Raw genomic sequence first — 24377 nt, 5'->3', positions numbered from 1 at the left:
CTCAATTAAGAGGACACTTACATGCTCCGCATGTAAGATCGCACGTAAGATGACTTCTTTTAATGTCTCCTCCTCGTTAAATGTCATATCAATAAACAAATGAACTTATACACAAATCCACAATTCTAGGAATTAATAGGGCTAGTACGGTAGATTGTCCTCCCAAGCTTTACAAATCTAATGGCAAACATGCCACAATCATTCTCAGCTGAACATATCCAATCTTTAAAGTCACAATAACTTTTACAGAAATTATTCATTAAGCCAAACATCCTATAATTTTTTATGCTCACAACGTCTTTTTGTTAATTCCCATTCGTCTATAAGCACGATAACTTGTGTTCCCAATTGACTTCCAAAAAAGGACGATTGTATGAAAATGAGATGATACCATCCTTCAAATCCCATCCAGCAAGCCCCAAATCTACTCATCATGCCGGGTGTTTTTAATAATATATATTCAAAATAGAAATTATCCACATTGGGTAATTCAACTTTTTTGATCCACCAACAAAAGAAAAATCCCCATGTTACAAATGTGAATCACTATGCATATAATATGCATGGTCTAGCCACTCTTAGGGATCAACGAGATCCTCTTTCTTAGTACTTATTCAATATATTGATTTTGCGCCATTGACCTTCCTAACAAAGTCAACATGTGCTAATCAAGCATCCATACACATATTATGAATATCAAGCTATATATAATATTAGAGCCTTCAAAACACACGAGCAATCTCATGAAATATAAATGACTAGCCCACAGAAGCAATCTCATGAAATGTAAATGACTAGCCCACAGCATCTGGTTGCCTCTCTGGTGAAGACGCTTCCATACAAGGCAAGCCTCTCAGATCTTGACCTAATCTTTTCAGCACTGGAAACTTCGTCTGCAGAAATTCGTACTCCAGATTATAAATATCATCTTTTAGAATCAATCACCCTTTAACTCCTAGATTGTCATCCACAATTAAACAGTAACTTCATGGACATCAACCCTATTGTTGCTAACCTAACATTACCTTCCAAGGAGATGCAGGATTGTTGCTAACAAGAAAGGAAACAATGTGGTTTTCACGTCACTCCAAAAGCATGTTGAAGAGTTCAGCTCTAACAGCCTTGTGAAAAGGAAAAAACAGCTAGTTACATTAAGGTGAATTGTTTTTTATGTCATGTTTAGATCCAGGCTAGCTACAATTAGTTAAAAATAATTCATAGTTATAACTGAAATCAGTGACATGTTTACTTCCCGTTGAGATAGTTCAGCTCATGAAACCTGATTTATTACTGGTTTAATAGCTCCACTCCTACAGATTTGCAAGGTGGTGGGCTCTATTCATGTTGGTTAGCCCATGGAACCTGATTTGAAAAGATTAATCCATATACCGGTCTGGTCTGGTTTAAATGACCAATTACTGTTGGTTCTATACATATACAAATTCCAACTCACCATTTTGCCTTAACTACAATAGCCACTACCAAGTTTGGTAGGGGCAGTTTGGCAAAGTTCGCTAAAACAGACATGACAAGTTTGTCTTAATTATACACATCTCTAGACAAGTTGGAAAGGAAAAAACTCCTTCCTCTGATGACTCGTCAAATAATGTCACTAGTGGGCATACAAAAGTCTCAAGTCACATCCCCCATTCAATTTACATTACATTGCATTACACCTAATCGGATGATTTGGGCTCTGTTGGTTCTTGATTCAAACAGTATATCAAGGCAAACACACCTAGAGACTGAGAAGTGCAGCAGAAATGAACAGAAATGGAGAGAGAGAGAGAGCGAGAGAGAGAGCGAGAGAGAGAGAAAACCCCTCACACACCACACTGAGAGGGAGAGGGGTAACAAGAGAGAACTGCAAGTGACGTCAGGCAAAACCCCACAGCCTTATGGGGAAAACCTCTGCTATACAATGGGAGAACTGCCCCAAGAATGAGATGGAAAACAAGGAGTGAGGGGGGGGCTATATATAGCCCCTCACCCTCCTCCAGTCAGCTGCGGCATGCTTGCCAACTCAGCCCTAGGGGATCGACCCCCCTCTGCTCTCTATAAAGGGCTGACACTCAACCCTACTGCACCTCCTAGGGGGCCGACCCCCTTTCCCTGGGACCTGCCATAGGAGAGGCTGCCACACAGCCATATAGAGGCTGCCAAGTGGCTGACCAGCAGGTTGACCAATCCGTTTTCCTTGACTTGAGACGTAGAATCATTCAACGTTGAAGAGTACTAGACGCGCGGTGAGATTGGCGTATCTCGGCTGTCGTGGAGGATTCTCACCTATGTTGAAGTGGCTTCATTTGCTATGATTCCTGAATAGAGTGTGTATATGAGAGGGAGGCGAACTTCTACGGCATCTGGTGTGTTTGTGGGAGCTTGTTTGTCCCAATGATCATGTTAAATGACAGATCATCAACTCTCAATTCCTTCCTTCTTGGAGAAATTGAAGAGTTTTTATGCACAGTGTGCTATTATGCACTTTTTATCCCTAATAGTCCTCAATACTTGAGAATTCTGTTGAACATCATCTCATCGAAACAATTCATATGGACATCTCAAACCCAGAAATCTTTCAAGCCTCTGATGGAAGGAATTACGGACCTGCCAAGAGGCATTCAGGACGGAGAATTGGATCCGCAAATCCAACGAAGAATTTGGCGTGATTGATGTAGACGTGACCCTTGTTTTCTCAGAGACTTACGTTTAAACAGACTGACAGGTGCACCTTTGGAGTTGAGCGAACACCCATTCCAGAGATTCAACTCATCGGATACATTCATGAAGGGCGGCAGTCAAATATCCCTTTTCAACCACGTATTGACCTTTCAAACAATTTAGGAGACCATGAGCTCAGGAAAGGGAAACAGAAAGAGGTAGGCTATTAATACATTGCCTAATCCAAACTCATCTCATCAAGTGCCCCCTCCAGCATTTTCTACTGCAAGTTCATGTTCAACGCATTTATCGACTAGGATGCAAAGTCGTCCTCAAAATCCAAATCCACGTGCAGATCCAATCATAGTTGTGCGTCTAGTCCCGATTGTTCTCCCGCATGGGATGCCTACATTTACCCAATGGTCTAGTATCCCCACTTCCGATTTTCATGGAGTCGCAAGGGAGGATCCACACTTGCATTTAAAAGAATGCGGTCTTAGTGCAAAATGTACATAAGATGGTGCATCTTGCTCAAAGTTTCAAAGGCCATGCTTCTACTTGGTATGTTCAATTGCAACCTGCCTCAATACCTAACTGGCAAAGTTTCAAAGATCTATTTGAAGCAAAATTTGGTACAACAATTACTATGCAAGGGTTCTTTTCACGATGGCACACTCTAGAGCAGGGACCTTTGGAAATTGTGAAAGATTACTCCCACAAGATCCAGGAGTTGGTTCACCAAAGTGATGGTAGATTGGCACTCTACAGAACTCTCCATCCGTGGGTCGAAGAGACAAATCCAGATGTTTGTGCCAAAGAAAAATCCACAAACACTGACACATGCCATTGCTAGTGCAAAAGCTGACCACATGCACTATAATCCAACAATGGGAGTAGGAGAGCATCTCACTCAGGTGGAAGCTCCTGCGCCGATGTTGATCCCAACACACCTAACAATTGTAAATCCATTGATCCCCATTGCGCATATCCGATCCCTCCATATGATAACACTAGACAGTCGATGAGAAGTTCAAGGCTCTGGCTGCTGATGTTTCATAACATGCACAACCGCAAAAGACTTGATGTTCCAAATGTTGGTTTTACATGCTGGGCCTACAAAATGAATGGTCATTAGTCATACAAACGCCCCATTGTGAGGTGTGGATACTGTTCCAGACCAGGTCACAAAGAGAAGATCTATAAGAAGAAATTGTACGATGCCTGGACCTGGAAAGCACCCCTTAGACAGGGTCAAATGTGAACACCATAGCAAAAGGAAAGGCTGTCGATGGAGCTTCAACCTCGAAATCAATGCCTATCATCTTCATGGGCTGCAAACCAGTTATATGAACCCACAATAACAAGGTATACATTACGGGTCTTAGACCTCCTAAGTTCGCAGTCATATCTTCTAGAAAACTAGCCAGGGACCTCAAAAGGGTTTGTGGACTCTATACTATACACTTAGCTAAAACAGAGGACAGCAATGGACTGAGGGTGGAAGACAAGGATATGCAGGAGTTGCTACAGCAGTTTTCAGATGTTTTTGCGGATCTTCCTCATCACTTACCTCCCAAAAGAGATGTGGAGCATCCAATTATCCTTGAGCCAGGGTCAAAACCAGTAAATCAACCACCTTATAGGCTCTCAGGTTTAAAGGAGGAGGTAGCCAAACAAGTCCAGTTTCTTTTGGACAGGGATTTCATTGCACACAGCCAGTCACCTTTTGCTTCCCCGGTTCTCTTGGTTAAGATAAAAGATGGCTCATATAGGATGTGCAAAACGACTGTGAAAAACAGGTTTCCTATCCCTAAGTGGATGATTTACTTGATGAGCTGAGAGGAGCCAAGTGCTTAGGAAGATGAGCCTAAAACTGCCTTAAGGACTGAAAGGGGGCTCTATCAATTTAAGGTAATGGCTTTTGGCCTTACAAATGCTCCTGCAACCTTCCAAGATCTAATGAATAAGATCCTACAGCCCTGCCTATATATATCTTTTTTTGTATTCTTTGATGATATACTAATCTGCAGCCAATCCAAAAAAGAGCATCTACCGCATGTAAGGCAGGTTTTGGAGGCTCACCAACTGTTTGCCGAGGCAAGCAAGTGCACATTCATGGCAGGGGAGGTGGAAATATTTGGGTCATATAGTCAGCAGCAAGGGAATAAGACCAAACCCCAATAAGATGAATGTGTTAGGGATTGGCCTAGACCCACTAATACTACACAGCTGAGGTTTCCTTGGACTACCCTCCTCTTACAGAAGGTTCATTGAACACTTCGTGGAAATTGCTGCACCTCTCACTAATCAACTAAAGAAAGAGGCCTTCTTTTGGAGAGCCATTGCACTGAAGGATGTCCTAACACCAGCACCCATTCTTGTATGCCCTGATTTTTCCCAGCCTTTTACAATTGAAGATGATGCTAGTGGACATGGCATTGGAGCTGTTCTTAAGCAGGGTCTCATATATACATTGCTTCTATGGAAAAGTTTCTACCTCACTCTCATATACACAGACTCTATGCAAGGATCAGAGAGAGCGAAGCCTTTTCAACGTAGGTGAGAATCCTCCATGGGGCAGTTAAGATATGCCAACCTCATCACTCGTCTCGTCTCAACACTCTTCAATCTTGAACGATTTCCACAATCATAGCCCTTGCATGTCTCCATGGAGTCTACTTTGCACACCTCTTCATACCTTGCTGTCTTCTTTTGCCTACATTGGGAGCATTCATTGCGCGTCATTCTATCCAGTGCATCTTTGGCTATATTGTCCTGCCCAAATACAATAAACTGAGAACCATTTTCATTATAGATGCTATATATATATATATATATATATATATATGACTTCTATTAAGTAAGAAAGAAACTCGTTAGAGCAAGCTCTGAGTGAAAATACAACATCATGAAATCATGAGGATAAATAAAACCCCCTCAAAGTGAGGTGGAAAACAAACAAGGCTGAGGCTGAAAGTGCCACCTCAACCCTGTAGGAGTCTCGGAGAAGAAAGGAGAATCCTTCCATTCCCTAAAGAAAGAAGCCCTCCTAGCTGAGGCTGCACGGGAGTTTTCCTGTATACTCATCCATACGGCCATCAAAGTATGTACGGTGTCTGTCCAAATACTAGCCAAAGTGTGCGAGGGATGAACCTGAGTACCCTCCATAGCCTCTGTGCATCTGGCTCTCCAGATATGCCAGGATGCTATGCTCGCTAAAATCTCCCAAGAAGTATCCACAGAGGCATGTACATCTGTAAAAGGAAGGTGTGGTACCACATCCAACGAACAAGACTCAATCTGATGACGTCGAACCAAAATGGCCTGAGAGGAGTCAAGTCTCTCATAGAATACCTAAGGCTGTGTAAGAGAAAGCCAAGCCATTGAGCCCCATGTCATAAAGAATGGTGAGTGGGCAAAGTGACTGAAAATGCTGGCTACCCCCATCCAAATCATCCTCGCCTGTCTGCAATCCCATAAACAATTCTGAATAGTCTCCGAAGCAGAGAGGCAACGAGGGCAAGTAGGGTCGGCTCCGAACCTGGATCTCCAAAGGTTCACTGCAATCCCACCATGGATAGAAAGCCAAAAGAAGAGAGTGATCTTTCTATTCATGTGGGATTTCCAGAGTCTCCTCCAGAAGCACCTCTGCAGATCCGCAGTGATATCAAATGTCTCCCAATCAGGAACTCTGGAAGGTCTCCAACCTCTACTACTGAGCTGAAATCTCCTAGGATGCTCTTCTCTCGATGCCCTGCGTCAATCCACTCCCACTCTTCAGGGTCCCACTGCAAATACCTAATGGGAACTCCCCCATAGAGCCAAAGCCTCCAAGACCCGGTGGAGAGTAGCCGGGGGTCTGGGTCGAGGAACCACTCTGAATTTGATCCCTGCACCAAAAGACCTACAACCCTGATAGGCTGAAAAGAAGACTCAAGCAAGATGTCCTCTGTGGATCTGAGCAATCTGCCACCATCCTGCATAGTAAAAACCAAAGCATCCTCCTGTGCATCTCAAAAGGCAAAAACCTGAAGCAGAACACCGCCTCTCGTAAAAGTACCTACCTAAGTGGAGCAAGTGAGTGGCATATCATCTGTGTCTACCCACTCCTCTGGAAGGGCTGCCTCAATCTGCAAGATCCTCCCTGCACTCCCTCTGAGATGTCCTGTCAACAGAGACTTGGTCTCCTCTGAGATGCTATATTTAGGCTCAAACAGTTCCAAAAGTTCTTGTGCATCCTCAACATTCCAAGAATCTTCAGTCCTCACAGTAAGGCCTTCAACCCTGGGCTGTACCGCTGTAATTTTCCTCTAACCATGGCACCCCTACGGTCTGTCAAAGCTGCACATGTGTAGCACTTCCAAGATGAAGTCCTCATCTGCAACTAGGCATGGGCATGGCACATGCCATCATATAAAGAACCTTGCCCTCATCATCCATTTGAAATGATCTGAAATATCCTTCCAAAGCTCAAAGCCATTCTTCCCGCTCATTAGGATTCTTGGTTTCTTTCTTGAATCCATGGTCCGTCAATATATCTTGTAAGTGTCTACCACACACTTGTCCGACTAGGCCTCTGCCACTAAGTAAGAAAGACAAAATAGCCCAGCCTCTGATGGTAGGCCCATGTAATCATAGTGCAGATTTGACAAGGTAACATTAGTGTACCACTCGCCCTGCAACCCATGTGCGTATTGGGTATATCGCGTCCTTCCACATAAATCTGTCCATGCTGCATTTCAAGCGGTCCAGACTCTACGTAGTGCCTCTTGGTTGATTGAGATAGAGGCCAACTCCTCTCATAGGCATTGTGATGAAATAGAGCTGAAAGAAAGAAAGTTTATTAAAGTCTCCGGAAGACTGATGGGTCTATGAGACTGTGAGAATCCTGATACAAACAAATTGTGAGGTTGGAGCTACTAAACGAGCATCCACACCAATGCAAAATGCAAAAAGCTAGTGCTAAGTACTACATAAACATGTTAGAGTGATTGACTACACATCATCATCATCATCATCATCATCAGGTCATCAAGGTGGATGAGACAATGGAATCATGAAGTCGGCGATAGAGTGTTGTCGGCTGCTCGCGGGCGTGAACCTGTGTTGTCTCTTGGGGGGTAGACCCTCTGCCCTACCACTCTCAATGCCCGGGACAATGGGCAATACTTGGAATATGCCACAGATGCAAGGAGTGGGACCTGGAATGCCAAACCCCACCATGGGTACGGTTGGAATGGCTTAGAATGCGGGAGCAGTGATGCCCCCACCGTTTTTACAGCCCCCCGTTTATGACAATCTCACCCCTAAAGGCAAATTGAAAGATTACAAGGAGGGAGGGGCAACTGTCAAGTTTGAGACTTTCAATGGGATGCATGACAGATTGAAGGCTTTGACATTCGTGCAACAGTTTGATGCTGCCTACTCGGGTGAACACTTCACAGAATCCTCCAAAGTCCGAAAGGCAACCACCTTTTTGAAGGGCAATGCGCTACAATGGTGGACCAACCTCCTCTTGCAAGGCAGAACACCTACCACTTGGGTCGAATTCAAGCAGGTTTTCTCAGCAGCATGGCTCACGACCACTTTTAAGGTGGATATCATGACCGCTTGGTACAGGTTGGATGCTGCAAATTGCAAAAATTTGGAGGACTACAATAAGAAGTTTTAGGAAGCCCTACTGCCAGTGAATTCTTACAGACATGCACCGTTGTCCAGCAAATTAAAAGATATTGCTGCGGGTTGCCAAAGGAGATTTGGGACTACTGCACAAATACAAGGGTTTCCAATTTGTCTCAGTTGGTTGAGAATGCCACTATAGCTTATGCTCTAAGGCAAGGGAAAGTTTCTGGGTTCAAAGCAAGCTCACAGGAGACATCAAGGTCAAAGGACAGCAAGACGGAATCCCCTAAGAAGTTCAGAAAGTTTTCGCAGCCCATGAAGGCAAAGTTTGTTGGAGGACAGAGGCGAGTACCAACCCGCATGTCTGATGAGGAAAAGCAAATTCTTTATGATGCCAACAAGTATTATATTTGCAAGGAGGAAGGCCACAGGGCTTTTGAATGCCCACATAAGAAGCGGAAGTTCCCTCCTACTGAGCAGGGTGAGCACGAGGAAAAGAGGACTGATCAGAAGAATAAAAAGCCCAAGCCCACTGCTGGTCTTTTGCCAGACTTGATTGGGGCTGTTCAAAATACAGATGCTATAGAGTTATGCCGAGCATGGCGCAAGACAAGAGACCAAACAGCTCTGATGTTTTTCGATCCAGGAGCCAAGGCCAATTTCATCTCTCCAGAGCTGGCTGGAAAGTTAGGAATAAGGGCAGAAGAGATGGGTCCTTTGTGTGATGCAGATATGGCTTGTCTTGGACTCAGCCAATCAGTTACTCCAGTGATAGGCAAGCTATGGATGCATATTCAGAGCTACGTGGACACAGAAGAGTTGTATATTATGCCGTTGAATGGTTGTGATGTGTTACTGGGGATACCTTGGCACTTTCGTGTTGGGGCTGTTTTATATACAAAGAATAAAACAATCACAATCACTCACTGTGGCAAGACCCACGTTCTGGATGCTAAATTGAAGGGAGAATCCATCCCTATTGTATCTACTTCTGCCATTGGCAACATAACGAAAAAGCATCTTTCAGCATACTTAGTGTTTGCATCTGAAAAGAAGTCAGTAGAAGAAGAGTCTCATTTTTCTAAGCTGGAAAAACAGTGGAAAGATTTTCTTTTTCAGTTTAGGGACTGTTTTTTTGACTCACTTCCACAGGAGTTGCCCCCTGAAAGGCCAGAAGACCACACGATAGATATAATCCCTGGTAGCAGTCCTCCTAACCGACCTCCTTACAGGGTCAATGCAGCCCAACAAGAGGAAATTATGAACCAAGTCAAGGACCTGCTGGTGGAGAAGGGGCTGATTCAGCCTAGCTCTTCACCTTACTGCTCACTTGTGCTCTTGGTCCAAAAGAAGGATGGACCCTGGCGGATATGCATTGACTATAGAGCCCTCAATAAGATTACCATTTATACCTCAGATAGATGATATTTTGGATAGGTTACAGGGGTCTGGAATGTTCAGCCGCATTGATCTAAAGAGTGGCTATCACCACATTAGAATTCAGCCAGAGGATGTTCACAAAACAGCATTTCGTACCACATTTGGTCTGTACGAGTTTCTTGTCATGCCATTTGGGTTAACCAATGCACCTGCCACCTTCAATAGAATGATGGACAGGATTTTTAGAGAGCACCGAGCCTTTGCTGATACTTTCTTCGATGACATCATCGTGTTCTCTTAGGATAAGGCTGAACATAGGAAGCACCTGGCAATTGTTCTCGAGGAGCTACGGAAGCATAAGCTACTTGTCAATGCCAAGAAAAGTGAATTCTTCATGCATGAGATCCATTTTCTCAGGCACATTGTTTCCAAGGATGGAGTTAGGATGGACCCTGCCAACGTAGAGGCCATCAGGAATTGGCCACACTTGAAGAACATCCATGAAGTACGCAGCTTTCTGGGCTTGTGCTCGTACTACAAGAGGTTCATTCGGTATTTTGCAGAGATTGCATCTCCTTTACATGCCTTACAGAAGAAAGGGGTCACTTTCAGATGGGGTCCCAAAAAAATTGCAGCTTTTGACCTACTGAAGGAGAGACTCTGCTTAGATCCTGTGATTATTTTGCCAGATCTTCGCAAACCCTTCGCTGTGCAAGCAGATGCATGTGGGAACAGCGTAGGAGGGGTACTTATGCAGGATGGAAGAGTCGTGGCATACGAGAGTAGAGTGCTCTAGGATGCTGAAATGAATTTTGGCATCTATGAGAAAGAGATGTTGGCTGTCATACATGCTCTTTCGACCTAGAAGCATTATCTTTTGGGTGCTGATTTTCACGTTCAGACCGATCATCAATCACTGCGGTACTTTCTCACTCAGAGAAAGTTGTCTGAGAAGCATATGAGGTGGGCAAATTTTCTTTCTATGTTTCATTTTCGGATTGTGCATGTGCCTGGGAAGAAGAATGTTGTTGCAGATGCACTCTCACGCAAGCCCACTCCAGATGCAGTGTCTGTTAAGCCACAAGTTTCAGCAGTGACCATTGCATATCATGATAAGCTTGATGCCATGAAGGATCAATATGCCAATGATGCTGATTTTTCATGGATTTATGATCAGTTGGTTGATGGACAGAGGCATGAGCACTATACTCTCAAAGACGGATTTCTAATGATGCATGGCAAATTGTGTGTCACGAAACAGTTGAGGCCCAAAGTGTTGACAGAGAGTCATGCTCCACCCTATGCAGGACACAGAGGCATTGATGCCACCATCAAAGCTGTGGAGCACTATTCCTTTTGGCCATCATTGAGGAAGGATGTCAAGGCATACGTCATGACATGCATCACCTACCAAAAGGTGAAATATGACAGGCAGAAGCCGGCTGGACTGCTGCAGCCTCTACCTATTCCCGATCGACCCTGGCAGAGCATTGCCATGGATTTTATCTTTGATCTTCCTCGTACACCAGTGGGACATGATGGGATATGGACCATTATTTGCAGATTCAGTAAGCATGCCCACTTCATTCCTGTAAGGAAGAAAACTACAGCAGACCAGATGGCGAGACTCTTTATGTCTCATGTGTTTAAACATCACGGGATGCCTCAATCAATTGTCAGTGATAGAGACCCGTGGATGACAAGTCTTTTCTGGAGAGGTATCTTTGAGAATATGGGTACCACGCTGAATTTCTCATCCTCTTTCCATCCTGAATCTGATGGGCAGTCCGAAGAAGCCAATTCCACTGCCCTTGATCTTCTCAAATGCTATGTTTCGAATCAACAATCGAAATGGGAGCAAATTTTGCCACTTGTTGAGTTCGCGTATAACAACACTGTACACTCATCCATGGGAAATTGTGGCAGGAGAACGGAAGGTACCTCCCATTCTGCATACGAAAGAGAAGATTTTTGAAGCTGACAGATTTGTGGAAAGTTTGGATGTTGCTTACCAAAAGGTCAAAACAGCCCTCCAAAAAAGCCAAGAGAAGCACAAACGGGCAGCAGATAAGCATCGCCGCGAGTTACTCTTGAAAGAGGGCGATTGGGTGCTGCTGCGTTTTCAGAAAGCATGACTCAGGAAGATGAAAGGCAAGACGAAAGTGTACACAAAGCTGAAGATGCGGTATTATGGTCCATTTCAGGTTTTTGAACGCATTAATGATGTAGCTTACAGGCTGAAGCTACCTGCCACTTGGACCATACACAATGCCTTTCATGTGAGTTTATTGAAGCCTTTCCAAGGTGATGTGCCTGCTAACCTGCTCATGAGGATCAGCCCGACGTGGAAGAGTTGGATATCTTGGTTCCGGAACAGATTTTGGCATATATGGAACGAAAAGTGAAAGGTAGAGTTTCCCGTCGCTACCTGGTGAAGTTCAGGAATTATCCTGCACTGGAGGTGGATGGAGGAGGGTGACCTGGCAAACTCACCTTAGACTTTGCAGCTCTACCTCGACCCGTTTCAGCTTACACCACTACGGTACAGGTTCCTACAGGTTCAGCAGAGCAGAGATCTGGACCATTGCTGCCTGGTGCTCAAGAGGAGGGTAGCACCTCCCCTTCCTTGCTTCAGACTGCTCATATATCTGGAGATCGCTTGGTGGCACCAATTGTCTCACCCGAGATGCTGCTTGCTGACATGTGCCGTGAGGTCTCCATGATGGGTGTTCGCGACACTCGACACAGAGGATGCATTGATGTATGGATGGACTCTCGAGCTTTCCTAGCCCATATTATCATTGCAGGTTGTATCTTACAGATGATGTATATTCTAGTATGCGCTATTTCTGCCTATTTGTACTTTTTCAACAGCAACCTAGGTAGTTTGTTGTTTTAAGAGGAGGGTATGTCACGAGGATGTGAAAAGTGATGTAAAGTATCTTCGTAACTCAACCTACGCTTAACCCAGGGTTAACCATGGTTAAGTGTTGTAATGGTTTGGCCGTGAGGGACTGGCTAGAGGAAGTGCACACTTCCTAGAGGTTCCTAGGGGCAAAGTCTAGGTGCACTACTAGGTCCTAGGGACAAGGCAAAGGCTCTAAAAGAGGGGTCTAAAAGTTGGGCCCAAGGACAACTAACGTTGTCCTTGGTATGGGGGTTAGGACTTTAATGAAGGGGCAAATGGCAAGGAGGAGGTGCCATTTGTCATGCATGTGTATGCATGCCCTTCCCCCACCTTCCATCCCTCTCCCCTCACTCTCCCAAAGGTGTTGGACGTTTTTAGTTGTTCTTGTGCAATTTTTGAGCTGTTTGAGCTGTTTCAAGTCCGTTTTCAGCCGTTTTAAGCCTGTTTTGGATGTTCCAAGTCATTTTTGAACTTTTTAAAAAATTTCATGCAACCTGTATGGACATCCGGATTGACGTGTGCAGCTGCCTTCAGCAGCTGCCCAAGGTTGTCTTTTGCTGTGAAGGCAGCTGCCCAAGGTTGTCTTTTGCTGTGCTGGACCTTTCTGCATGTGTTTCTGGCTGCGTGGTAGCTTCTAGAGCTGTTCTGGACCAATGCAGGTTCTAGGAGGAACTTTCCCTGTTGCTTTTGGCACCCTCTCTCAAGAGGACTCATGCACAGATCCCGAGGCAATCATTTTGGGAAAAATCTATGGACCATCTTTCCACTACAACTCTTTCTTGTTCACCCTCCGCTCTCTACCTTCATTTCTCTCTTCTCCTGATTGCTGGAAGACACCTGCACCCTGCGGGGAGCCTAGATATAGATGCGAGGAAGGAGCTCGCCCCTCTGCCACAGACAACGGGAGTCGGTTCCAAGTTCTGTTTTTCCTTGTTCTTTCTTGCTTTGCAGCTTTTTGCAGTGCATGCGTGTTGTTTGCAGTTCTTTCAGGACTCCTACGCGTTCTAGCAAGCACCGAGAGGCAAGGGTGATCTTGTGGAAGGCCTAAGGATTGTGGAAGCATGTGATAGCCTTGAGCTCAGTTTGCCAGTGGTTTGGATGCCTGAATGCCTCTAAGTTGGGTCAGATCAGAAGTGAATGCATGAGTCTGCCTTGCTAGTGGGAATTCTAGTGGTGCACTTGGATTAGATGCCTTGAAGACAAGTAGAGGATTCGCAGAGAGGAACAGTGCAGGGTTGAACCCCTGTTGTAAAGCATTTCCATTCAGAAGCATTAAATAAATACCGTAAGGGGCGCCAAGGCATTTGGGGCCAGTGCACCCAGTGGGTGCACTGTGTACTATTTTCATTGAGCAGGGGCATTCTAGCCTCACCTTTGTTGTTGTTGAAGCTTGTTTCTAAGTTGTGCTAAGTGATTAAAGTGACTAAAGCTTGCATTGTGGCCATTTATGAAGTTTATGACTCAGTAGAAGAAGATCACTGCCCTTTTGTTTATCGAAACTGATCTCAGAATCAAGCACTGATGCATAAATCTTGGACATGACATGTCTGATCATAATATACTATAGTTCAAAACATTTCCCCCAGAAAAACCACCCCTCTTTACTTATGGACTAACAAATTGTTTCCTAAAATTGGATTAAAAATCCCCTCTTGCTATTGTAATCTTGTAAAAATTCTCCCAATAGTTGAATTAAAATACCCCTCCTTTTAAATGCACGTGGTACACTAAATGGTTTTGAGGTGAACCTAGCTCATGGCTGGATGATTTGGGATATCGTAGACCGTTCGTGCATAGTTATACCAGATCTGAGTGTCTGTGCGTGGTGAGGGGGATCGTCCCTCTAGAAATCTCCGCCAAAAGTCCTTAGAGTTGTTACTAAACAGAATATTCAACAGTTCTTCCTCATTCTAGCGAACGAAATCTAGCTTCTTATTGCGTATCAATCGACGATACTCACATAGAGTCTCCGGTTCGTTCAGAAGGTTGTTTTTGTTTCGAATCTGAGCTGACGGCGTAAAGCCTTGCACTCATCATCATACCAGGTACGGTCCCAGGTGGTGGTGGACGAGTGGAGCGAGTGGTGTGAGGAAAAGCGTGAAGGGCAGCCTCGTGTAGTGAGTGGGTGATCACGGTAGCACAGTCCTCTAGTAGGGATATGAAGTCAATATATGTGAGAAGTGGGTAAAGGCGGGCTGAGTATATAGGTGAAAAATCGTGATCGAACTGTACGTCATGATAGGTGGTGTAGGCGATCTGTGGAGTGGGAGATGCTGTGAGATGGGGTGTAGAGATGCTAAAGAAGAGATATGTATGATCAGCCCCTAGGGGAGGAGGTGCGACAATAAAATCAGTGATACGAGATGTGAAGGCAGGGGGTCCCATGATGTAATCGACAACGCTAGAGCCCCCACCATGTGGGAAGCACGTGAGACCACCTCAAGCGGGCCATCTATCAAGACCATTATAGATAATGAGATCATGCATCCTGTCTATATCTAATAAGGCCTGTCCATAAGATGTGACCAGGGGCTCGCCTGTCAACCGAAACATGCAGCTCCCTACTCCCTCAAGATCAATGTCTAGCTGTAGAATAGAATCGTCCTTGAAGTCCAGGAGTGGTTAATCGCAGTCATCTGATCGCGCAGATTTTTCACCCTGGTGATGAACTTCTCTTCTGTTTCAGACTCAAATAGTTTCTCGTTCGCGAGTTGAGTCTCCAGATTCTGAATCCACGTCTGATTTGTGGTCTCGTATTGATTTTTCAAGACCGTCCATGCCTCCTCCGCTGTGGTGACATGTTGAATTAACTCCATGACAGAATCACTTACACTACAGATAATAGAACACAACGCATCTGCATTTCTTCTTGTCCACATGAGAATCTGATTCGCAGTTGGTACTATCTAATGTCCTGCATTGGTTGGATCCGGTCTCACAACCGGCTTCACGTCCACCCTAATAGTAGTATCCCAAAGCTCGTATGCGCTTAGGATGGTCTTCATCTTGAACTTCCAGAGTGGATAGTTAGTGCCGTCCAACTTTTCGCTTTCGCCGAATGGTGGGGTTCGCTGTCTTGCGGGCTGGGCCATCTCTCACAACCTGCTCGCAAACAGAAACACACTACCAAATCTTCTTGCTAGAGCCCAAGCTCTGATACCATGTAAGAAAACAATACAACGTCTGTGCTTAACAGATAACAGGATCTCGTATGCAAGAGAGAAAAGCAGATAGTATGGAGAATCAAAAATTTGATTACTGTAAAACTGATACAATAGATGGCGCTGCCTCCCAGCCGTGCGCTCCTGTGTGAGAAGCTTCGATGGGGTGCTGGAAACAGTAGAGGACAGAGGCTGGATGCTAAGGAATCAGGGTTGCTATAGCCAATGATGATGATGGGCTTCACGGGCTTGCTCTTATATAGCCACCAGTCGTAGTCGGTTAGACCCAATTGGGAGACCGCCGACCCAGTCAGCCCAAAACGGCCGACTAGAGCTGGGATCATCTGGGGCTCCAAACGAGTCCCGCAACCCGAGAGTGGGCTACCCCAGAAAATGCTCCGTCTACCCTCAGTGCGGTCAGTCATGGGATGCCTTCCTGCACTTGCATGTAGCCTAGTTGGCATTGTGCCAAATCTATCTGAAGATGTCCAGCCATCAGGCCACACATAACCCCCATTTGTGTCCAAACGAGGACCTACCAGATAACCGAGCTACTCAAATGCCTTCTCCTCATATGGAGGGCTTACAATAGAGTTAGCTGGTTCCCGCATAGTTACACGAGAGTGGAGCATTGATATCTAATAGAGGCAAGGTAAGCATTTGAGGTGTGTTGCACAGGTCTCACATGATAATATGATGAAAAGGTTATATGAGGAAAACCAGCTATCCTATCATATCTAGCAAAGTCCATAATGCCTTGCTTTCCCTCTCATTATTCCTCTCCATTCCTTCATTTTATACTTCACATTCACTCACCCATACTGCACGATCACTAAAAAGGCACCCTCTTGGCACTTCATGAAAATTACACTCTACATTCTTTTTTTCATTCCTTCTTTCTATACTTCACATTGGCACACCCATACTGCACAATCACGAAAAAGGCACCCTTCTGGCACTTCATGAAAATTAAACGTCTTACCTTGATTCCATTAGCACGTTTCCACTCTATGCCTCTTCCCACTCCTTCTTGCTATACTTCACACTCACACACCTATAATGCTTTCACAATCACGAAGAGGCACCCTCCTAGCACTCCATGAGAATTACACATATATTCACACCCTAAAAATGACTTGAAGGCTAATCTTTGTGACTTGACTACAATGACCTTGCTAGCATTTACACAATGATGAGAAGCTCTAAGCATCCTTCAAATGAAAATGTATGCACTACCCTTAGAATTTAGTCCGTCACATATCTTAATAGGTGCACCCATGACATCATACTTAGTAAACAATACAAACCTATTCTCATTTGATAACTGCAAGATTAGACGTTGTAATGTTCAATTGACCTTGTAAGCAACCAAGCTATGATGAAAGTGAAATTTTTATGCATATTCTTATGTATCCTCACCCATCTATTTTGTCCATAACAACCCCATGAACATGATTTAGGTTCCATGGTCAAACCATTGAGTTGTGGCACCATATAGTATGAGTCTCACTCCAAATCATCCAAATTAGCATATGGTACAAGTCTCATACTAAGGCAGTGAAGGCAGACCCCAGTCTACAACACGTGGAGGCACGAAGGATCCAAATGGAGCAATATGGAAATGTACATTTTGGAGCAAAGGTGCTGAATCATAGGAGGCCCAATTTGTAAGTATTGATCTCAAATTATATTGTGTTTATGTGGTCTATTAGGAGGTTGTTTCTTTGTACTAACCCCTCCACAAATTGTGCCATCTTGCAGCTTGATATCCTGGGTAGGTACCCTACTCCTATCGAGACAGCCTACCACTGCCACCATCGCAGAACAGATACATGGAGGTACTTCTATGATGACGGGTTGATTACTGAGGAGCAGTATATCCGGGCTACTGGAGCACCCCCCAGGTATTTAAAAGTAATTAAATAATGTCAATATTGTAAATAAAGATTTGATTTTTCGCCTATCCTTGCGTTGAATTCCTCAACTAGGAGAACATCCCCGCGGCTCGAGAAGTCGACAATGGCTTGATAAAGAGCTGCATATGGTGATGCCTCAGCCTCCTGTTGGATATCTTGAGCACAGTGGGAGGTTTCGGGAGGGAAGTAGCTTATTGCAACAAAACAAATCCCGGCTGTCCATGTGTCGGCAGATACGGATCCAAAGAAATCTGGAGTGTGTATCTCTCTGCTCTACTGAGATGGTTCCCAAAAGGGTGGACCTGTAAAGAACTTCTACCCCTCCTAAGCCTCGCACTCCCCCTGTGTTCCTCGTCTCATCTCGTAAGCAAACTCCAATGTGTAACCGTTGACTATTGGTAGTGGGTGCTCTGGACTTTGATGTCTCTCTATATAAAAGACTATGTCAAGACCTGTATAGGATTCACGAGAAGTTCCCTGGTTCTGACCATAAGGTACCATTGCAGTTCCAAATGGTACATTGAGAAATAATTGCTAAAGGGACAGGCTCTCCCAAAAGCATCCACGCGAGGTTGAGATGGGCCAAATGGTAGTAATGAGGACCAGCCTCTATTCACTGTAGCCTTACCTTGGTCTTCTTCAATAGCCCATGTTTTTCGTCATCATGCATTATCTTGCTGCAGTACACCAATGTACTGGTGGAACGGTAACTATTTCGACAAATATTGTTGTGCAAGGGCTGCTCGCCATCCATATTACTATGCCCATTTTCAAAGTGCCATAACAGCCATCGTCCTTTTGCTGTCCATTGTCCTCATAATTTTGACTATCATTTTCAGGTTCTACCCTTAAAGTGTCATAGTAGCCAATTATCCATTTGTTGTCCATCGTCTTCATAATTTTTGGCTCTCATTTGTACCATGTAATTGCAGCTTTTGTCATTCGCAGCGGTCATGAACATATAAGAATCAGCTGTAGGGACCTACCATCTCATATTATCCCTAAAATCTGCATGCTTGGCCTGGTTTCCATTCCCACCATTAAGTTCAGTCCCCCATGAATGCATCTCTAATGTGTGCTTCACATGTAAGCTTAGCATCTCAAATTTTGATTATCTTTGATGTAGGCTAACCTTGTGGGAATCTAGGAGGCTCTTTGGGTCAAGAACCTTTTTGCATCTGTCTCCTATTCATGCTACGCATTGACTGGATACATGCTTTGCATTAAAGCTCTACATTTGACTCTCAAGCATGTGCTGCATAGGCCTTTGTTCTGCAAAGACTGACATTGCCAAGGCCTGCAATGCACTAGGCTAGCTCCTTGCAAGAAGGTCCCAATTTGACAGACACAGCTGCCCCCACAAACCAGTACTGCCGTGCAATGAAGAGAAGGAGATTCAATGAGATGGGCAGTGTGATAAATTAGTAGACATTAAAACATTATTATATGTTATACACCAATGGTGTAACATGTATGTGTATTTATGATGGACACCGACCGATTTGTTATGGCAGTGGATCATCTCAGTAGATAGGACTAGTCGAGCTGGATCCACTACTTCAGACGGCATCGAATTTTGGACACGTGACACACGTATTCTATTAATAAAAATGTGCACCCACATGTCTAGGTCCTAGGGGCAATAGGAAGGGAAGGGTGCATTAAGGTGCATTGAATGGTAGATACATGGGTCATAGGCTAAGGGTAGGTATAAATGGGAAGGTGGAACTTAAGTGATCTTAAGGGACATTAATGAAAGGGTATCACCCTTTCATTGTGAATCTCACGTAGCATTCTCTCTATTCACCTTGCATTCATCCACCATCTCTCTCCTGCCTTGCATGTAGGTCAAAATAGAAACAAGTACTCTCACAAGGGCGCTCTTCCCCATCGGAGGGCCAATTGGCATTCAAATTCTACATGCATTGTACACATTAGCATTCTTGAGAAACCAGTTCTTTACATTTGGTATCAAAACCAGGATGATCCACTACCACAATGGAAAGAGAAGAAGAAGAAGCGAGGACAAGGAAGGGCGCAAGCATGCGGGACAGCAACCAACGCAGCATGCACAAAAGGGAGCCGTACGCGAAGACGACGCGTAGGGAAGACCGCACGGAAGCCGCAGCGGGAGAGTGCCGCAGGAAGGCTATGCGTGCGGGGAGCCAAACGGAAGGCAAGGCACACAACAAACCCGCAGATCTGGACACGAAACAACGTCTCTAATGAAGGCCGACGGGAGGCAGGATGGCTGCAAAGGCCGAGCTCGTGTAAAGGTTCTCCCTGATCTTGGGAACCCTGAAATCTTGAGCCCCTGAGGTAAGGGCTTTCTCTGATTGTTTTGGTCTTTGGACAGGGAACGGGGTGAATACCCCCCCCCGGTGCAAATAGACCCTTGAACTCTTAAACCGTGAGGAAAAGAAACCCCCCCCGCTCTCCCCAACGGGAAGTCGGTCAGAACAAGATTTTAAGGGGTTGATCCACCAACCAAGTACCCCCTATAACGGTATCTAGAGCTCCAACCCACTCAAAACAAGTAGCCCAAACGGAGTGTACCAGTTTACAGCATTAAAACAAGGAAGAAAGGCTAAACGAGAAGGAAGAAGAGGTCATTTTAAGTGGTTTTTTGACACAAGTGAAGCGGGAGTCGACAAGACTTGACTTTTTCTGTAAATAAACCCCTTTTCTGAAATTACAGCAAGTCATTTTCTCTCTTGTATTACCAAAAAGAAAGAATGGAAGGAGAAGGGATATTTAATAATGAACTTGTCCTTTTTCCTTCACTACCAGAAGAAGATAGGGAGAGAACACCATCACCTCCTCTCCTGAAGAGGATAATGTAGATGAGAGTTACACATATTGAGTATGATAACCCATGTATAGAATTACCTTCATCTCTGCTTCAAGAATCTCTTGATATGGAGTTTTCCTTTAGAAATGAAGGGAGAAACGAGTCCATCCAAGAGCAATGCACTAAGTTTACACCTTTAGCTCGAAATCCCGTACACATGGATCATAATCCAAGTGCAAGAGGAAGAGAGGAGTCTCCTGTTGATAAGATGGTTTCTCAGCTTAGCCATATGATTGAACAGTCCACGATGACAAAATTTGGGACTAAGAGAGTTGCTGAATTTTGGGGATGGAGATTTAGGTACCCCCTTAAAAGAGAGCCAAATTTCAATCTCGAGAGAGAATAGAGTTCCGAAAGTATGATGGAGTAAGAGAGGCGGATAAAATCCTCAATTGGATTCACCATTTTGAGCTATATTTTGCCCATCAAGATAAGACCGAGCACGAGAAGCTTGCTCTTGCCACAATGCATCTACAGAAGGACAGTTTAATGTGGTGGTCCTTATTACAAACGGGAAAAGAGCCTATTCTTCAATGGTCCAAATTTGTAGAGCAGCTTAAGGCCACTTTCATGTCTCCAAGGCATGAAGAAGAGTTGACCTTCCATTGAAAAAGGTTAGGCAATTAGATAACGAGAGTAACGCTGAATTTACAGCTAGGTTCTTGAAACTCTCTTTAGAGTTGCCTGAGAAGAGCGAGGATGATAAAAGAAAGAAGTATTTAGCAGTCCTAACTCCGAAAGTGAGGTATGAGGTTGAAATGTTCAACCGAACCACCTTGAAAGACCTCACTAAATTGGCTGAGATTGCTGAGAGGAAATTGAATCCTCGGAAACCTTTCAACAAAGGAAAAGAGAAAGCTATTGTACAAAATGTTAACAACCAATCACGTCCTAGATGGATACCGTTTCCTTCCATGACTGACGATGAGAAAAAAAAGCTAATGAAGGAGGGTTAATGTTTCGGATGTAAGAAACATAAGCTAGGGCATCCATGGCATAAATGTCCTCATAAATGTCCTACTCTATTAGCCAAAATTACCAAAATCAATTCTGTAAAAGGGAAAGGCAAAGCATCCAAGCAGAGGGTGAGGCTTCTACCTCCTCATCACAAGACTCTATAGTGAACATAGAACCAAGAGTAAATGCTATCCATTCAGCCAACACTGGTGTATGGATGTGTGAACTGAATAGAGAGTAGGCATATTTATTATAGAGTATGGACAGAGAATAAATAATTTTCTCCTCTGTGTAGAGCGTCTTATAGGATGAATAGGGCTGAAATAGAAAAAAAGAAAAGAAAAAGATATTGAAGGTCTATACGTTTCTATATACCTTTGTAAGACTAGAATAAGTCCAATCATACGAATTTACATTTTTTGTTGTTCTAAAGACAAAAAATCTACACAGAAAATAAAAGAGAAAATGAAAGAGAAGAAAAAAGAGGTAAACAAAAACTTTTATGAAAAACAAAAGGAAGACATACTTAGCAAGCAAAGCAACACTTATGTCGTCATCAGTGCCCAAGCATAAGCAGCTATACTGGGTTTCTAAAGACCCGCGGAGTCTCTTGGGCAAACCCAGTGCTTACTAAAATACGTCAAATAAACAAAAGAGAAAGAAAACAAGAAATAATGAAAAAGGTGACAAAGCAAAAATAAACAAGTCAAGAAACAAAATCTTCCAAAAAATTGGAATTATCTCTCTCTCTAAAAAGCTAAACTAACTTAGAAACCACAAGCATACTCAATCAAACTCTCTTTTGAAACTAACAGAGAAACAGGCTATTCAGCTCCCAGCTTTTTGTTTTCAGTTTATGTTCAATCATTCTAAACATACCTAAGGCCGATACACCATAGATAAAAGACTTCATATCTAAGATTGTGTGTACTTTTTTCGTTATTTTTCTTGGATTATACCTCTTTTGTAATAGTAAAGTGATCAAATTACTACATTGAGTGATAAAAGACTCCTTAGTTATACAAAGGCGGGAGAATCTATGGAATTGGAAAGAAATGACTCCATATTTTGCCAAATTAGAAATGTTTGAATCAATGTGAGGCATTTTTTTAATGTGTAAACCACTATATTCAAGTTGTTCACGTTTATTGTATATATCAACCTCTAATCCTATGGTAGATTGAGAAAGTCTAAGATCTAAGAAAAAACAAGAATCCCCTCTTGGAGTGCAGTTCAGTTCACAAGAGTCACGAGGATAGATTCCTTCTCCAGCACAAGCGTCTTTGTACATAAAGTCTTGAAAGTTAGGAACATCTGGTACAAATAAATCATCTATAAAACGGCTAACGTGGCTAAGCTTATGTAAAATGATAGGGCAGGTATTGATAGAAATAAGACGTTGCATAAACTCAAATTCATAAGTGAAAAGATAAAAGTTTACTAAAAAGACGGCACAATTAGTGCCCATAGGGATTCTTATAATTTGTTGAAACAAAGAATTGCCTATTGTGATGTAAAGATTATCTTAAAAAAAATCTATCCAAGAGCAAACATCTTCAACACTTACTACCTTTGTGTATCTTTTCTTTTTAGAATCGATGTCATGATCTTTATTTTTTAACCACAAAAAGTCAAAGCATAAGGCTATTTTCTCAACTTTTGGCACTTTGCATCTATCTTTGTTAAATCTCAGCTTGAAAACTTTAGCCACTAGCTTTTTTATTTTAAACTTCAGGTCTTCCATCTCGATCTTTGTGTAAAGCATGGTAAAATCATAGGTTTGAAGGAGAATAAGATACTCTTTTTCCTGAATGCTTCGAGAGGAATTAAAAAATTTTACAACAGGAATCACTCCTACAGAGTCATTTAAAATCCAACTTGAGTGCGAGGGGACATCTGCCTCCTTTAATAAGTCCCTCCAAAGTTCATGGACACTAGGCAACATGGCTTTGAAGCAATAGCTTAGCTATTTAGAGACATCCGTCACAGTAGTCTCACAAGAAGCTGCAATAAATCTTGGCTTTTTTGGAGTTTTGTGGAACTTCCAAGCAGCACAAAGAAAATGGATACTTGGATTGCAAACAAACCCAGAAGGCTTACAAAAACTCTGGTGTTTTGAGATCAAATCCTTTTGAGAAACTACGGCAAGGGTGTAAGTTTTTGCAGACGAGTTCACTTCTCTCAAAATACATTCTAAGTAAAACTTTTTGCAAATAAAAACAGAGTTATTGGAACACTTATCAATATAAGAAATGACAAAATTCCTATGGAATTTTCGAAGAAGAGTTTCATCTTCTTTAAAAATATGGCTACTTTGCTTTGAGCAATTAACCAAAGGGACGACTTCTAGTTTCAAAGCAACTTTCTTCAAAATCTTCCCTTTCCATTCTGATAAGATATTTTGAACTCCTAAACATTCTTCTAATTGCAAAACAAACTTTGAGATTCCCTTATCAATAGCTTTTAAAAGGCAAGACTCTTTAAAAGAGTACAATCGAAATTTCGTGCCTTTCATGAAAAGGTCTCTTAAGTTACTAGAAAGAAAAATTGAGGTATTAGCTGTGACTACATGTCCTACATCAGCATCAATAAAGCTTTGGAATCTCTTACTTTTACAACAACAAGGTTCTCTAAGGATAGAAGATTTTGAATGCTCTGAAAGCCTTTTACCTATCTCTCCATAGTTGAAAGCCTTTTGTCCCAAAGTTTTTACATACTTCCAAGCTACTACTGGATGCTTCCAAATTCTTCTCACAAAATGAGGGGGAGAATTACTTCAAGAGACTTCAAAATTGAGTTTAAGCCTATCTTGTCAAGAGTAAAAATACAAATCAAGAGTTCCTTATTTAGATAGACTTCTTTGCTTTGAAAGGAAGCTTTTACTTTTAAGAAGCGATCCAACGAAGTTTTAAGTTGTATAT

General features: G+C 43.2%; 1 protein-coding gene across 2 annotated transcripts in view; it reads right to left on the bottom strand.

The window, feature by feature from the left end:
* Positions 1 to 648: 648 nt before the first annotated feature.
* Positions 649 to 24377, bottom strand: part of LOC147896204 (glutathione S-transferase 2-like) — a 48959-nt gene continuing 25230 nt past the window's right edge. For both annotated transcript variants that reach the window (XM_087382942.1, XM_087382943.1), the window contains exon 10: positions 649 to 893. In XM_087382942.1, the coding sequence (XP_087239068.1) occupies positions 795 to 893 (99 nt within the window). In that variant the 3' untranslated portion in view covers positions 649 to 794. The remainder of the gene's footprint in view (positions 894 to 24377) is intronic.

The sequence above is a fragment of the Dipteris shenzhenensis genome, chromosome 12 (assembly GCF_047967505.1).
Source record: "Dipteris shenzhenensis isolate YYH24624 ecotype China chromosome 12, Dip_SZ_1.0, whole genome shotgun sequence".
Classification (NCBI taxonomy): domain Eukaryota; kingdom Viridiplantae; phylum Streptophyta; class Polypodiopsida; order Gleicheniales; family Dipteridaceae; genus Dipteris; species Dipteris shenzhenensis.
The sequence above is the reverse complement of the archived record's forward strand: the minus strand, read 5'-3'. Positions and strand labels throughout refer to the sequence as shown.